The sequence below is a fragment of the Pristis pectinata genome, chromosome 17 (assembly GCF_009764475.1).
Source record: "Pristis pectinata isolate sPriPec2 chromosome 17, sPriPec2.1.pri, whole genome shotgun sequence".
NCBI classification, from domain to species: domain Eukaryota; kingdom Metazoa; phylum Chordata; class Chondrichthyes; order Rhinopristiformes; family Pristidae; genus Pristis; species Pristis pectinata.
In genome coordinates this window covers 10,514,211-10,530,532 of record NC_067421.1, presented here as the reverse complement: position 1 = coordinate 10,530,532, position 16,322 = coordinate 10,514,211, and the positions used below count along the sequence as shown (strand labels likewise).

Here is a 16,322-nt window from a genome sequence, read left to right as displayed (position 1 = left end):
AATCTTTAAAAGTATAAGCTTAAAAGGGTAAAAAAAATAAACGGTAACACAGAAAGCATTTACAAACTGTGGACAAAACCCTGGTTCTGCTCTGGCATGTCCGTCACATGTATAATCGGAAAAGAATCCGAGGAATTCTACATCCCCGTGGCACTCTCACCAGTTTTTAATCAATTGACACACAGCCATTTCGCGGTATAAATGCATCTCTCGGTCCGGTTGAAATCCATAAGGCTTTGTGGTGTGATGATAAAGCGTTTCATCACTCAGGTTAAAAGAACCGAGCGTTTGGCCCAAGAGTCATGTTCTTTGCCTGACCTCCCGAACAATCCAAATTACAACACGCTATAGCAGATTCTCTCGGCCGCCCCTCTACTTCCTTTGTGTCTCGGGTAGCCCGCCATCACCTTCAGTCTGCTATTCTGATCAATCCCAATCCCATTTGGCATCTACAGTTAATTTCAAGAATTGAGATACACCAATGAGAAGCAATGCATTTGCCCAGAGCACTGCAGGAACCCACTGCATTCTATCAGCCTGTAGCGATCGCAGTGAACAATATGGGAAATGATTCAAGCTAATCGCTGGTTCACCTGGAGAAGGTACTTGGGTAAGACGAGAGGACGACAGAAGGCAGGTATTGCATTTACTGCAGTTGGATGGGGAAGTGTTGCAAGGAATGGCTAGCGCTGGTTCACTCTCCCATCGCCACTACATGCTGGAGGGCAATGTCCCTTCTCAATGCTTAAACAGGACACGTATCCAGTGGTGGCTGGTGAAGTTGAAGGTGAGGACAAAGAGTCGTCTATCCTGGTCTAGAGCTGGAACAGAGGAGGTGAGAATGGAATGGATTCTCCATAGCAAGAGTGTGGTCAGGGGAGCTGAGGAAGTGCATGCACCGGGATACAAGCCTAATGCGTGAAGTGGAGATGGAGAAGTCCAGTGAGGGAAGGGAAAGGTCTGAAATGGACCACGCGAGAGCAGGGCGATGAAACTTTCCAGATCCAGATAAGGGCAGGAAGCTACAATTTGTGGGTCCTCCAATACATGGGACAGTTTTGCAAGCACAAATTCACAAGAACACAAGAAAATAGGAGTAGGCCTCTCGGCCCTTCAAGCTTCCCCTCCTTTCAGTACGATCATGACTGACTTATGCTGACCTCAATTTCTCTTCTGTGCCAGTCCCCCATAATCCTCAGTTCCCAAACCTTTCAAAAAATTATCTATCTCCAACAAGAACAAAAGAATGGAGCTTTTGCTGGACAGTAGGAAAACATCAAGGCTTGGTTACTCTGCAAATAGTTCACACAACCAAAGTTCTCAATACTAACAGCATGCGTTTTATTATCTGGGTGCCAATACAGAGGAGCGCCACGTACTTTGCAGACTCTTTCCATACGAGGAAGTCTTTAGGACCCAGCAAAAACCTTTCTGATGGAAGGAATCTTTTCCAGGCCAGAGTACTTCAATCCTCCCCCGGTGTGTTGAATTCCAGCCCACTGTCGAATTCATTTGATTTCTTTCTTTTCTGCTGACTTGCTGCAAGCGTTTTAATGAATAAGAGGGGAATTCCAAGGATTCAAAGAGTGGAAAATGAAGCTAAGCGGGGGACTTACAGGAAACAGGAGTTACTGGACAGAAAGTAAAGTTTATCGGTAAAGGAAATTGTAAGTCAGAGGCACAAAGAAATTCCTTCACATCAGCCTGTGGCTGCACAAGTATCATTATACCAGGTCAGAGAACAGAAAGTTATTCTGTTGACAAGTTATCATTTGTTTTACCTGCATTAAGATTCATGGTATTGCTTTCCAGGTTGTGTCTTTTTCAAGTATCTGCTCTCAAAGACCTGAACTGAAACTGGAGCTTATGCCTGCATTTTGCTTGAAACAGTATGTTTTCCAAGCCATCAACTGTGAAGAGGCAGATTTCATTAATAGTTTTCATGGGGATTTACAGCAGGTTGCTGAAGTTTTCAATCATTAATTTTCCCTCTTCTTTCCTCCCTTCCCCCTTCTTCTGCTGATGGCCACTATTCGCAGTGAAAGTGCAGTTTCTCGGGAATGCTCTCAAGAACTCATTCTTCGTGTGTAAGCTTGGAATGGGAGTGTAAGTAGACAAACATTCAACCAAGGTTGACTGCATCCTCGGTGAGAATGCACCCGTGTCCTTACTGACAGGGATCACTGGACATTTCTGGCACACTAGTCAGATTCTTGGCTCCGTTTTTCCCAATCTATAGAGGTAACAATGTGATATCTACGAAGTTCCCATCACTCTCAGCGCACGACAGGGTTCAAATGAGAGGTCTACTTGATGTGTAGGACTCAGCACATTTGAAGCCATCAGGGAGCTACAGGAACTTGTCCTTTGTATTTGGGCCGTATACTAGTAGTGTCTCAGTAAAATGGATCAGAAATATCCATTAATTAATTTATATTCTCAAGGTCTGTGGACCGCCACAACAATTAAAGGTTAAACACACTACACTTGTTCGACTCACACACTTCATCGAACGTCTAAGGTGCCAAACGATAGACAGTTGCAATGCAATTACATAAAGCCTCTTGCAGCCACCCCAGGTTTCAGATGAACAGATCATGTTAGAATGGTTAACAGACATTGATCTAATCTGGTAGTTATACTCATTCTTTAACTATAAGAAAGCAGAAATCCTGAACTGAGTCTATGATAAATTGGTGTCCAATTTGTTTAATGCCACTGCTAGTTCACCTCCCCAATCCTTTACTTTTTCTCCCCCGATAAAATCAAGCGTCTCCATCTGAAGTCCCCTATTGTCAGGTTACACCGTGTTTCTATTAACCTGCAGCACATCACTGCCAGATGCCATTACCTCACGTTTACTTTGGCTACTGATTCATTTTAGAAATCAGCCTCCACGCTGTTACCTATCTCAACTACAAACTTCATACTTTGAACATTTTATAATTCATTGAACTTGAGGATATTCATTCCAATACACAATGCACCAGCCTGGGGGATTTTAAAGAGATTTTGATACTCTTGAAACCTCTCTACTTTTCCCACACACCCATTTACAGAGCAGCTTTAATGTATTATGATTCCCCAAGCACTTTAAACACACCTTGGGAAACTAGTAAAGGGGTAGTCGAAGGAATTGATCTTGAGGAACCAACAAGTTTCAAAAGAATAAATAACAGCAGGGATTTTGACAAAGGGTCTCTGACCTGAAACCTCAGCTTTCTCTTTCCACAGGTGTGGCCTGACATTATTGGTTTTTATTTCCACAACAGGAATTTACAGAGTGGTTGTTCAGTGAGAACATCAATGGCATAGGTCAAATCATAGTGGGCAAATTGATGGGTTGAATTCGTAAAGGTGACCAAGAGTCTATCTATCTGAAAAGTGGAGAAGCAGGAGGTTTAAACAGGGTAATCCAGAGAATAGGGTAAAGAGAGAGTAGGCACATAAAGGCAGGGGTAGTTTCAAACCAGATGCAAAGCGTGGGAAGGTAAAGCTACAGATGAGGATTTTAAAGTTATTGCACGGGAACTTCATGTAGTTGTAGAGATTCAGCATGAAAACAGGCCCTTCAGCTCACTATCAATGCTGACCAGAATATTCTCCTCACATTCCCATTAACTCCACCCACCCCCCAAGATTCTACCACTCACTAACACAATGGGAGTAATTTGCAGTGTCCAATTAACCCACCAACCTACATGTCTTTGGTATTGGATTATTATTGTCACTTGTACCGAGGTTCAGTGACAAACTTGTCTTGCATACCGATCGTACAGGTCAATTCATTACACAGTGCAGTTACATTGAGTTAGTACAGAGTGCATTGAGGTAGTACAGGTAAAAACAATAACGGTACAAAGTGCCACAGCTACAGAGGAAGTGCATTCCAGGTAGACAATAAGGTGCAAGGTCACAAGGTAGATTGTGAGGTCAAGAGTCCATTTCATCGTGCAAGGGAACTGTTCAATAGTCTTATCACAGTGGGGTAGAAGCTGTCCTTGAGCCTGGTGGTACGTGCCCTCAGGCTCCTGTACCTTCTGCCTGATGGGAGAAGAGAAAAAGAATGAGCCAAGATGGGTGGGGTCTATGATTATGCTGGCTGCTTCACCAAGGCAGTGAGAGGTAAAGAGTCCATGGAGGGGAGGCTGGTTTTTGTGACACACTGGGCTGTGCCCACAATTTTCTGCAGTTTCTTGCAGTCCTGGAGCAGTGATTGAGCACCCAGAGGAAACCTATGTGGTCTCATGGAGAATATGCAAACTCCACACAGGCAGCACCAGAGGTCTGGATCAAACCTAGGATGCTGCAGCTTGGGGGGGGGGGGGGGGGGGGCAGTAGTTGAGTATTGAAGTGACAGATGAACCAGAAAGGACATAGACATAGAAAACCTACAGCACAATTCAGGCCCTTCGGCCCACAAAGCTGTGCCAAACATGTCCCATGGGTGGCTTAGTTTTGCTGCTTTGAACTTCATTCTACTTGCTGAAATAAAGTGTCACTGATTTGATCTACTAACTTTCCTTACGCACACCAATTTGGGACAAGCACTGCAATCAGGAGTTGGCTGCTGTAAGGGTTTAGTTTCCTCTGTTTCTTTTGGGTCTGCAGGTCAGTGGAGACTGCGCATGAGCTGCAGAAATGCTATTCAGCTTTTCTCAACATTCATTTCACACTGAACGTGAACTGTAAAGCATAGAATTACATTCGTTTACTCTACTGCCGGATATCAGGAAACAGCTGCATAACCTGATGTTGCTTGATGTTGTTAAATATCCTCCCATTTCTTTGAAGTCCTTAAGAAAATGTTGGCACATGTAAATTGCACCATCTATCAAGGATGGCTGCTTCCCTTCTGAATAAATAGGTGAATTGGGTGATTTGAGAAGGGGGGGGGGGGGGAAAGAGGGACATTTTGCTGTTTTAGACTTTAAAAATCTGAGCATTGCAAAAAAAAAAGAAATTTTCAAACATCTTTATAGATCTGTTACAATAAGAATCTCATTGTTACAGTTCAGGCACACACTAGATCATCTGATAAAAATATTGGGCTTGAAATTTTCAAGGTTTTAAACAATAATAAAAATATATAGAAACATACCTGGAAAAATATTTTTTTCTGCCCACTGACAAAAATCAGCAATAAATTTTTAAGATTGCTCATGTGGACTTAGTGACCAATCCCATTTGTTGAAGGATTTGCTGGTCAGTAGTGTGCTGGTGGTGATGAAAGGCCAGAAGAGTAAAAGTGTGAGGGAAAGAGATTGAAAAATACAAGGTGCGGCTGATGACATAAAACAAACATGATTTTTACCAAAGAATTCTTTAAAATAAAGCCTGAACTGGTCTACAAATATTATCACCCGTTTCAATTTAGTTACAATCTATGGAGACTGAAAGTCAATACATCTCCAATAATTACAATGAACTGGAAGTACCAGATTTTGGTAAAATAATAAAAGCACAAATTTAACCAAAATTTAAGAAGAATCTCCAAATGTATAGAAACTGAAGGACGTGGCATTCCAACACTCTTCAATAGAAATTAAATCAAATCACCAGGAATTTACATTCTTTAGTCGACCACTTCTTATTCTATTACCTGCGCATTCTTAAAAATCTAGTCTTTGATAGTGGATTTCACCACAGATCACTTCTGGCAGCAAGTTAGATGGAGGACAAAAAGGTTACATGGAGTCTTTGCTTTGGTGCAGAAGTGCAAGTGATTTAAGGCAATGACTGAACTAGTAACAATGATATTTTACCAGATCCTGATGATACCAGTACAAATTTATAGTTTACACTTAATTTTCTATTGGTTTATCATATCAACTGGTGCATCATCAGTTGTTAACCTGTATCTACCAAAATCTTAGAACCTCTGCCTCATGCACTTTAGGATTTGTTAGTCTTCCAACTGATTGAGGGCCCATCTTCCAATTAATAACAATATACTTGTGTCTATTTCAATCTTGAGTCAAATTCTCTATGTCACACATTTTTGTAAATGAATAGAACATATTAAACGGAAAAATGCTGGTTCTAAAACAGGCAACCTGAAGGTGCTGCCAGTGACTAAGATACCTTTCTTTAGCACAAATAGAAAATCAAGTCCATAGACATGCCTGTTACAGAAGCCATTCATTGGATCTCAGTGAACAAAATAGCCATTCCTGGGAATCTTCACATCTACTAGAGGCAATTGGTTACATAAGATATCTTTATTAGTCACATGTACATCAAAACACACAGTGAAATGCATCTTTTGTGTAGAGCGTTCTGGGGGCAGCCCACAAGTGTCGCCACGCTTCCAGCGCCAACATGCCCACAACTTCCTAACCCGTACATCTTTGGAATGTGGGAGGAAATGGGAGCACCCGGAGGAAACCCACGCAGACACCGGGAGAATGTACAAACTCCTTACAGACAGTGGCCAGAATTGAACCCGGGTCGCTGGCGCTGTAAAACGTTACGCTAACCGCTACACTACTGTGCCTGAACTAGATGCATGTGCAAAAGTATTCAAGAAAAAGTTAAATTTAACACAAGTTTCATACAAACATACAGCATTGCACATATAACGTTTGTCTTATTTTACTTGCGTCGGCTGTCTAAAATAGCTATTCAATTAGTCCTTGTACTACTCTTAATATTTTAATTTTTAAGCTGGAGATCTGACTGTCTTTTTAAAGTTCCTTGATTAATATGCAGTGTGCTTAAAAAAAAAATCATTCTTCACCAGTAACACCACGACTTTGTTAAATCTGTCCTCTGGTCATTACTTAAATGTCCCCCTGTGTACACTGTTAAATGCTATTAGATTTATTTTCACTGAACCTTTCATATTGGATTGGATCCTAGGAAGACAGCTGGGAGAAAGGAAGACAAATGCTGACTGCTCAAAAATGTATTTTTAGAACCTGCCCCTGCCTTTCACTCAACAGATTTTAATTATTTCCGGTGTACTTTAAAGGAAGTGCAAGCTTAGAAGACCATTCTATCCCGAAGTCAAGCACCGAAGGCATTAAGTAGAGTCTTGCGCGAGGAAACTGGTGAGCAATGCCAGTTTCTGGGTGCAATAGCCTCATTTGCATCCTTAGTGCCAACGGACCTCATCTGAAAATTTTCAAATTGGGACCTAGTGCAATGGTGATCAATTTCAAAAAGGCATGATGAGCTATGAGGAGAGACTAAGGGAGCTGGGGCTTTACTCTTTGGAGAGGAGGAGGATGAGAAGAGACATGATATTGAGAGGAATAGATGGACAGCCAGTGCCTCTTTCCCAGGGCACCAATGCTCAACACAAGGGGGCATGGAGTAATGGGTGGGAAATTCAAGGGAGATATCAGAGGAAGGTTTTTTACCCAGAGAGTGGTTGGGGCATGGAATGAGCTGCCTGGGGTGGTGGTGGTGGCAGGTACATTGATCAAATTCAAGAGATTGCTAGATAAATATATGGAGGAATTTAAAATAGAGGGATATGTGGGAGGAAGGGGTTAGATAGTCTTAGGTGAGGTTTAAAGGCCGGCACAACATTGTGGGCCGAAGGGCCTGTATTGTGCTGTACTGTTCTCTGGTTCTATGGTACCACGAGGAATTTCCTTCTTGATAGGAAGCTAGTGATCCAAAAATAAATCGCCATAGAAATTTAGGGGAAGATCATTCTACTGATCATATTTACCAGTAGGTAGTAGGAAAAGCAGAATAATCGTGCCTGAGCAAATGAAAAAGGAAACAATTCCATTGACCAAGTGCATGAACTTTGTTTAAAAAGAGAAATAAAAACACACAAAAGATCAAGAAACACAAATTAGTTTCCAAAGACTAATAGAGAAAGCTAGGTGCTGGGATTTTCTGCTTCTGTATTTGGCAAGCAATGATTTCTTACAGACTCACCTTTTAAGCAGAGGAGCAGAAAATCTGGGCAGATGAATCAAACAGTGTTCAGGCAATGCCAGAAGTTTTTTTTTCCCCCCAAAAGAAATTATTTCCACTAATGAGAGATCAGATTTCCCCAACAAGTTGTGTAGACGGCAACAGGTGTGGGGGACCAAAAATAGTTGAAGATGCCCTTTTTGTGGAGCGTCTTGCTGTGAGAAGAATGTGTGTTGTTTGCTGTCATAGGAACAGGAGTAGGCCTTTCAGGCAGTTACCAATGCTGTTTCAAAATTCTTGTTGTATTCACCAATGATGATGCGAGACGAATTACAGCTTTGTTCTGGTTCTTTAAACCAGAAATTTTGTGAGCTTTTATCACACTGTCACAAGGCCATATTACTGTATTCTTGGAACCGTAGTGAAAATAATCAACAGTTAAACTGTTGGGACGGAACAGAAAAAAGAAAATGATCAGCACGTATACAAGAAACTACGAGTTGTTCTGAACTCCCACATTTGTTGGCAATTTGTTTTAATCTAATGCCGGTTTTGCCAATTAGGGGGAAAAAAAACAGGGAAAAAAAGTGCTGCAGTCCCAGTAGCAGCCAAAACAGAGGATTCTTCATGCTTGTTAACAATAGCACTGTGCAAATATTCCCAAAAATAAGAAATATACGGGATGAAGTCATAAAACAATTCTAATACATAAAATTGGTACTCATTTTATTTAAAATTTACAAAAGTAAAATCTGGAAAACAGCACACCTACAATATTACATAATTTACAATGTATATAAAAGGGACAGTAAAACAACATGACACCAGGACAGTCAGACAATTTATATTCTTTTCACATCACAAGACTAAATACAAGAGAACCTCCAATCCTCGGAGTCAAAAACATCACTAGGCATGGTCCTAAGGAACGAGAAACAAGAAATTAGTTGAACCTCCCCAGACAGAGGAAGTCAAGTACACTCAAGTTTATATCTGACTGGGCAGCAAGAAAAAGTCCGATTTCAGCCTTGTAAAATTCGAAGATTGAGCCTCTAGATATCTCATCTTAGTGTTAATTTAAAAAAAATACTTCTGCACAAGAGAACAATAAACTTAGTCATCGACAACTTTTTGAACAACTGCTGTATATCAATCAAAATACAACAATCACAATAGATTCAAGAAAATACCCATGGATAATTGAGTAGATGGTAATAGGATAAACAGGACCGTACAGCCAGTGACAACATGTATGTGCTTGAAAATAGTCTTCTTTACATAAATACCCACAATAGACTGCAATAAACTGCAATAAAAGTATGAAGCACAATTTGTCAGTTCAGGTTCATGTGCCTTTCGTAGTTACCTAGCTACTTGCATGTTACCAAATCAGGAGCATCCGCTTATACTTAAGTAATGTTTACGTTTTGATCCCACCCCAATCACTATAACGTCTTGTTACAGTACATTTGGCCATCTTTACTCATTACTTTTTCCATTTTCCCCTGTAGTGTTCCAAATATAGAAACCTATTGAAACAGTGATTTGTAAAAACAATTATACTTGTAATGCTTTTCTGAATAGACGCAGTCCTGTTACACCAGACACCTCTAGTGCTCATGTGTCAGGTAAAGTTGTACTCACCTTTATGACAGTAAAGAGATAAGTGCATCCAGAATTTGCTGCGATCCTCAGTTTTCAGTTCTATTACTGTAAGAAAGGACTACTAATTAGTGGGAAAGTTGTCACTAGGGTCTCCATTTAACGCTGGTGATAATCCTAAGCTAACTTCAGACGATATTCACATAACAAGCATTTGATTGTGTTGGTCTGACCAAGTACCAACTGATTGAAGTACATTTGTATCTGTGTTCCATTCAGTCTGGAATGGGACATAATCCATACGCATGGTTGAGAAATACAAGTTTTAATAGTGAGAGTAGAAGAATTTGTTCACAGTACCAGAATTGCATAGTTTTTGCTGCAAGATGTTACTGAACAAATTATAGTATCAGGAAACAGCCCCTTTAGTCCAACTCGTCCACGTGGACCATGGTGCTTATCAAGTTAACCCCTATTTGCCTGCACTTGGCGCACATCCCCCTAAACTCCTCATATACCTGTACTTGTCCAACTATCTTATGAAATGTTGTTATTGTACCTGCCTAAACTACCTTCTCTGGCAGCTCGTTCCATTCACACACCACCCTCTGCTTGAAGTTGCTGCCCCTCAAGTCCTTTTTAAATCTTTCACTTCCCACCTTAAATCTTATGCCCTTTAGTTTTTAGTTCCTCCTCCCTGGGAGAAAGACTATGTGCATTCACTCTATCTACACTCCTCATGATTTTATACACTTATATGACGTCACCCTCAATCTCCAAGGTTCCAAGGAATAAAGTCCTAGCCCGCCAACCTCCCCCTATAACTCAGGCCCTCGAATCCTGCAGCATTCTTGTAAATCTTTCCGCACTCTTTCCAGTTTAATGACGTCGTTCCTATAATGGTCTCACCAATGTCTTGTACAACTGCAACATAATGTCCCTACTCTATACTCAGTGCCCTGACTGATGAAGGCCGACGTGCCAAACACCTTCTTCACATGGTATGGTGGTAGAGATTTCCCACTCGAAACAATTTCAGAAATACTGTATCAGACCATGATTTTTTTGATCCTCTAATATGACAGGAGAGTAAATTCCTAATCTAACAGAGTCTGCCAAAACCTAGAGCTTGCTATATATATATATCATTCATATTCAAATCTGGCCTTTCTAAAATTACTTCAACATGTTTTTTCTTGTTAGCACACAAATGCCATCCTGTAACCTTCAAGTATAGAATGATTTCCCTCTACTCTATTAAAGGAAGTCCTGAAAACAATCCTGTTTGAAGTGAGGCACAAAATCTTTGACACATATTCCCCAAACACTTGAAAAAGGGATACTCCTGCAATCAATTACAATTATGCAAGGAAATGAAGAAGATACTTCCTCAAGCTGCCAAAGAAACTGACGCCATTATTACTAAACTTGACTTTATGGCAGTACGATGATCGGAAGTGTCACTTACTAGAGCTATCAAAATTGATCATGCAGAGTCCTTGAGCTGGTACTTTCTGCTGCCTTTTCAAATGCTTTGCCAAAGAAACTGGAAAAAGAGAGTGACAATTATTTATTGAATCTCCAGCACCAGCATTACAGCCATTTTACACTCTGCTTCAGAGTCCAAAGCATAGTACTGGCTTAGAACTGCAATCAGTTGACAAATGGCAACCTGACTGGGTTACACTGCAGGTTTAATCACACTTAAATTCGTTTTATTGTGCAAATGTTTTGCTGTTCATGGTGAAAGTTAAAACTGAGTACTTTCTACTTTTCCATTTTATCAGCATTCAGTGTTCAAAAAAATCAAGTACCGTGATTAAATGCCACAAAGCTCATTCAACGATGTTTCAATCCTGGGGCTGCAAGCCTAAGGTGCACCAGAGACACAGGCTCAGAATTTGATCGAGTGGACACTGTTTCTATATTATGGGTCCCCATGTGGGTGTAATTTGATCACAAATTGCGATTACAACATTATATCATGCTATACACTGCTTGTAAAACAAACCATGCATGCTTCAAGTATACAAAGGTGTGCAATGATGCGTCAATCTTTCCAAGGTTCCTTTGACACCACACCCCCATCCCACTTCCTTCCTGGGTCACATTTATGCACCTAACGCATATTATAGGCACTATACATAGAAAATTAGACCTGCAAGATATAGTTTAAAAGAAAACATAATATTTTACAGATTTCCTGGGAACTAAAATAAAGAGCTTGTTATATGCAACTACGCTGAACTTTGGCACTGGCCGTGACTGCTGAGCTTTACTCTCATTTCTGAGGTGAAGGCTTTTGTTTTTTCAGAACAACATTGTTGTTTTAATAGTTGCCCCAGTGATCCCACAGCATGCGAGGTAGACTTTGAGGAAGAAAAAGGAGGGGAAGATAATCTTGTAGCAGGAAACAGTCCTTCAAGAGTCTGTGGCAAGCCTTGTCTCCTACTCCATACATTATAAGGAGTTGTGTATCCAGATACAAGTCACTAAGATCTACCACCCTCAACAAGCAGAGTTCCAACCACACACGAAGGCTGTTCTGTCAATGTAGGTTAAGTCAGTGACCCTGCTATTTGTAGCCGCCAGATCATTCCAGGTAGTGATAAAAGATGACATTGTGAAGACAGTTTGCAGCTTACCACCACCTTCACAATGTCATGGAGGCTCTCTGTTCAAGGACAGGGGCACTCAGCTCCTTCTCCATGAGCAAAGTGCAGACAGCACGGGCAAGCAGTTTCATTTCAATGGTAGAGGGAGCGACTGCTAGATATTACTCATAGTACAAAGCACTCCAAGTACAAGTTCAAAGCTGTCTAACAGGCAAATCAATCACTCTCTGAATGTACAAATAACAAGATCACTGCCAAAAGATCTGGAATAAAAATCATAGCAGGTCAAGAAAATGCGGGGACCTCCACTCAGTACATTGCATCTGTGCTGGATATATACATGAACTACACAACCAAATCCCACCCTACAGCATTGGATTCACAGCCCTGCAGGTGGCACCTCCAAAGCATACATCAAGTACTGTCTAAATGCAAAGAGGGCTTTTATCTCTATACCACCCTTTCAGACAAAGTTCTAGACATCTACCATCCTCTTGGTGAAAGCTTTTCCCCTATCTCTTCTCCAATTCTTCTACCAATTACTTTAAATCTCTGCCCTCTGATAGTTCACCATCTGCTGAGGGGAGGAAAAAGGTTGTTCTTATGTACTCTTTTAAGCCTCCTCTTAGCCTCTTCTGCTCCAAAGGAAACAAACTAGTTCATCCAATCTTTCCTCAAAGCCACAAACTGTTCAGTCCTGGGAACACCTGCTCTACACCATCTCCAACTGAGCCAGTTTGCTGCGTCCATCATATTTCAACTGTATTGGATCCACTGATGACTCTTGGTATTACTGAAGGAAAAGCTGGACCCCAAATCTGATACTGCTCACTCCTCGGTGAGCTCCTGGATGTGCCAATGAGCACAAATGCAACCGGTTCTGCAACACATGAACGTTAGCTTCAAAATTGCTCACCTTGGAAATACATGACCCATCTTCTGTGGCCCCCGAATCAAAATGCCCCAGCTGTTTACCCAACACCAATATGGGAGCTCCTTCACCACAAGCACCATAATGGGCCAGAACTTTAACGGATGGTAATAAGTGATGATCATTACACGTCGACTTCCTGGCAAAACGCACCACATGCCAACAATAACACAGTGGGGAAACTCCAAATCCCAAGGTGACATTTCCCATGTTGCTGAATCAAGCAAATCAACACGCTGAACTGTTTTGTGCACCTAATCACCAACCGTTTATCTCCTGCATTCCCTCAGTGCTTATTTTCTGTATGTGAGTCAGTTAAAACAAGTTCTATCATGATTCTCTCATTGGTTACTGCTAGGCTGGTACACGGTTAGACTTGAAATGAAGGACGCTGCGCATAGTTGCAACGTCCGCAATTTTGTTAGAAAGCTGTTGTAGAATAGTACAGCACAGGAGACGGCCAGGTTCCTGTCCCAGCTGTGAATGAGCTACTCACGAGTTCCATTCCTTTTCCCCAGCATTCTCATTTTATTCCAGATTTCTAGCATCTGCAGCACTTTTTGTAAACGTAATTCTGTGCTCCCTGGTTCTAGACTCAGTCAGGGAAGATACTTTCCCTGCATCTAATACGACATATTCTTTAAGAATTTTGTATGTTTTGAGGAGATCTCTTTTCATTTTTCTAAACTCTAGACAATGCAGCCCCAGTCTGCTCAATCTCTCCTCACATGGCAAACCCGCCAGTCCTGGAACCAAGGAATCGTTGCTTCGTTTCCTTTACGGCAAGTACATCCTTCATAAGGTAAGAAGACCAACTACTCCAGGTGTGACCTCACCAAAGCCTTATACAAGACATCCTTACCCCTGTATTCAAATCCTCTCATAATTAAGGCTAACATATCATTTACCCCCTTAATGTTGGGCTTCAGCAACTTACTAATAAGGATAACTAGGTCCCATTGAATATCAACAATACCCGAATTCTCACCATTTAACAAATATTCTGCTTTTTTTACGTGCACCAACATGGATCACCTCACTACTTTTTCCATCCCACATTTCATCCCATTTGCCACGTTGTCACCCATTCACTCCACTCATCCATATCCCCTTGAAAGCACAATTACATCCTTCCCCCTACTTCCAAAGTCACTTGGTTTTGTATGGCCAACAAAACTTGCAGATATGACATTTCGTCCCCTCAGCCCAATCACTCATATCGATTGTGAAAGCTGGGGCCCAAGCACTGATCCCCACTGAATAAGTCACAGCCTGCCAGCCCGAGAAGGATTTGCTTATTTCTACTCTGTCTGACTGATAACCAATTCTCGATTCATATTTCTAATGACACAGGAGGCCCATTGAGTCAATGCCACCTCACAGAGCAATCCTGGCCAATTAATTCTACCAAGCCTGCACACCTGTGGGATATGGGAGGAGACCGTAGTACCTGTGAGAAACCCATATGCTCTTACGGTTATTCAAATCTTATATTTATGCTATATGTTACATCTGAAGCCAGCAAACTCAGCACAGCAAATGATCACTCTTCCTTGGTCAGCGTGATTCAACATCTCACAGTTGCTGCACTCATCACTGGGGGAAAGCACATTATCTTTCTTTTAAACAATCATAAAATGGCACTTGGTTACATACTTCTTTTTATCCGAGCTTTCAGTTTCTGGTGGGATTCCAATCACTATCACCGTTCCCTTCTCCAGGTCCATTGGTGCTGCCATGACCAGTGGGAGCACCTTGCACCGTTTGTTCTTGGTCTAAAAGATAGAACAGATGGAGCTTGAAGATGGGGAGCACATCTCTTATTAAATATTCTAATTTGACACCAAACACAACACTGAGCTCAAGTAATGTCTGGTGAATCTTTGAGCAGACATATTTTTATTTTACCTCCGAATTATTAATTGAATGAGGTGTAACATTTTTGTAAAATTACTTTTTAACATGACATGCTTTTACAGGTTTAAATCATTTGTTTCGATATTCTGTAACAGTGTTATGAAATTGTACATACATGAAGGTTCAGACATTACTTACTGGTCTTGGTTGAGTCAGCTAACCTCAGCTTTGTGTTGTAATACGTAAATTTCTTGTGCTAACAATTTCTTCCCACATGCACACTTCTAAACCTGAACCAAATCACCTGCGGAGTACAGCATAGTGACCTAATGCCAAATGCTGTTTCTAGGCTAACTTAATTTAGGAGAAAAATGAGAAAAAAAAGAGAAAATGTGGTGGGGGGAGAAAAAAAAAGAGATCCAACAGCATAAGAATTTCAACAATTTTATGAAATCAAAAGGACTGCAGATACTGGAAATACAAAATGAAAACAGAAAAAAAATGCTATAAACTCCCAGGAGTTGAGGCAGCATCTGTGGAATGAGAAAGTTAACATATGACACACTTGGTGAATTTTATGATACAAATTCTAAATTGGGCTGCATCCTTACATACTTGCAGACAAATGAAACCGCAGGCATGGTAGTGTAGCGGTCAGCGTAACACTATAACAGCGCCAGCAACCCAGGTTCGATCCAGGCCGCTGTCTGTAAGGAGTTTGTACGTTCTCCCAGTGTCTGTGCAGGTTTCCTCCGGGTGCTCTGGTTTCCTCCCACATTCCAAAGACGTACGGGTTAGGAAGTTGTGGGCATGCTATGTTGGCGCCGGAAGCGTGGCGACACTTGAGGGCTGCCCCCAGAACACTCTACACAAAGACATTTCACTGTGTGTTTTGATGTACATGTGACTAATAAAGATATCTTATCTCTTGTATATATTTGTTCCAGATATTTAAGGAGTGCATAAATTTGAATCTCAAGACAACTATCAACACATTGTCCTCCAGTTAATATTCTGCATAGCTGTGCACAGATTCACGTATCAAATATGTTATCCCAAGTAGCCGTTACACCATGCAAGTACCCAAGTACTGGATGTTGCACACCACAATGAAATCCAATCCAAAACAGCCACATAGCAATTTTAAGTACGCTTACTTGACAGCAATAGGAATCATAGGCTCCGATTGCTATTCCTCGCCCAAGCTCATTGGCACAGCGATCAATTAATGTATCCCTGCAGCTATCTGTCTGAAGTCAACTATTTACACACACTGCAAATCTAATCAGGTCTGCATGGTTGAGATACCACTTGTTTTAATAAATAAGATGGATTAAAGTAGCTATTATAAATGAGACTAAATTAATTCAGAGAAACATCATGTTGGCACCAAGAGAAGACCCAGAATCCAGTGAAATTATCCTATGACCTTGGAAGCATAC

At 41.1% G+C, this 16,322-nt stretch overlaps 1 protein-coding gene and 1 long non-coding RNA gene across 2 annotated transcripts in view; one reads left to right on the top strand and one right to left on the bottom strand.

The window, feature by feature from the left end:
- Positions 1-1,374: 1,374 nt before the first annotated feature.
- LOC127579533 (uncharacterized) lies at positions 1,375-16,319 on the top strand. Its single transcript, XR_007957694.1, has 4 exons — positions 1,375-1,733; positions 2,040-2,106; positions 13,717-13,825; positions 15,828-16,319. It is a non-coding gene; the product is annotated as an uncharacterized LOC127579533 (long non-coding RNA).
- The window catches only part of cdc45 (CDC45 cell division cycle 45 homolog (S. cerevisiae)), a 42,395-nt gene continuing 35,594 nt past the window's right edge, over positions 9,522-16,322 (bottom strand). Inside the window, 5 exon segments of the mRNA XM_052032377.1 lie at positions 9,522-9,550; positions 9,553-9,585; positions 10,946-10,961; positions 10,963-11,023; positions 14,680-14,798. Coding sequence (XP_051888337.1) covers positions 9,522-9,550; positions 9,553-9,585; positions 10,946-10,961; positions 10,963-11,023; positions 14,680-14,798 — 258 coding nt within the window.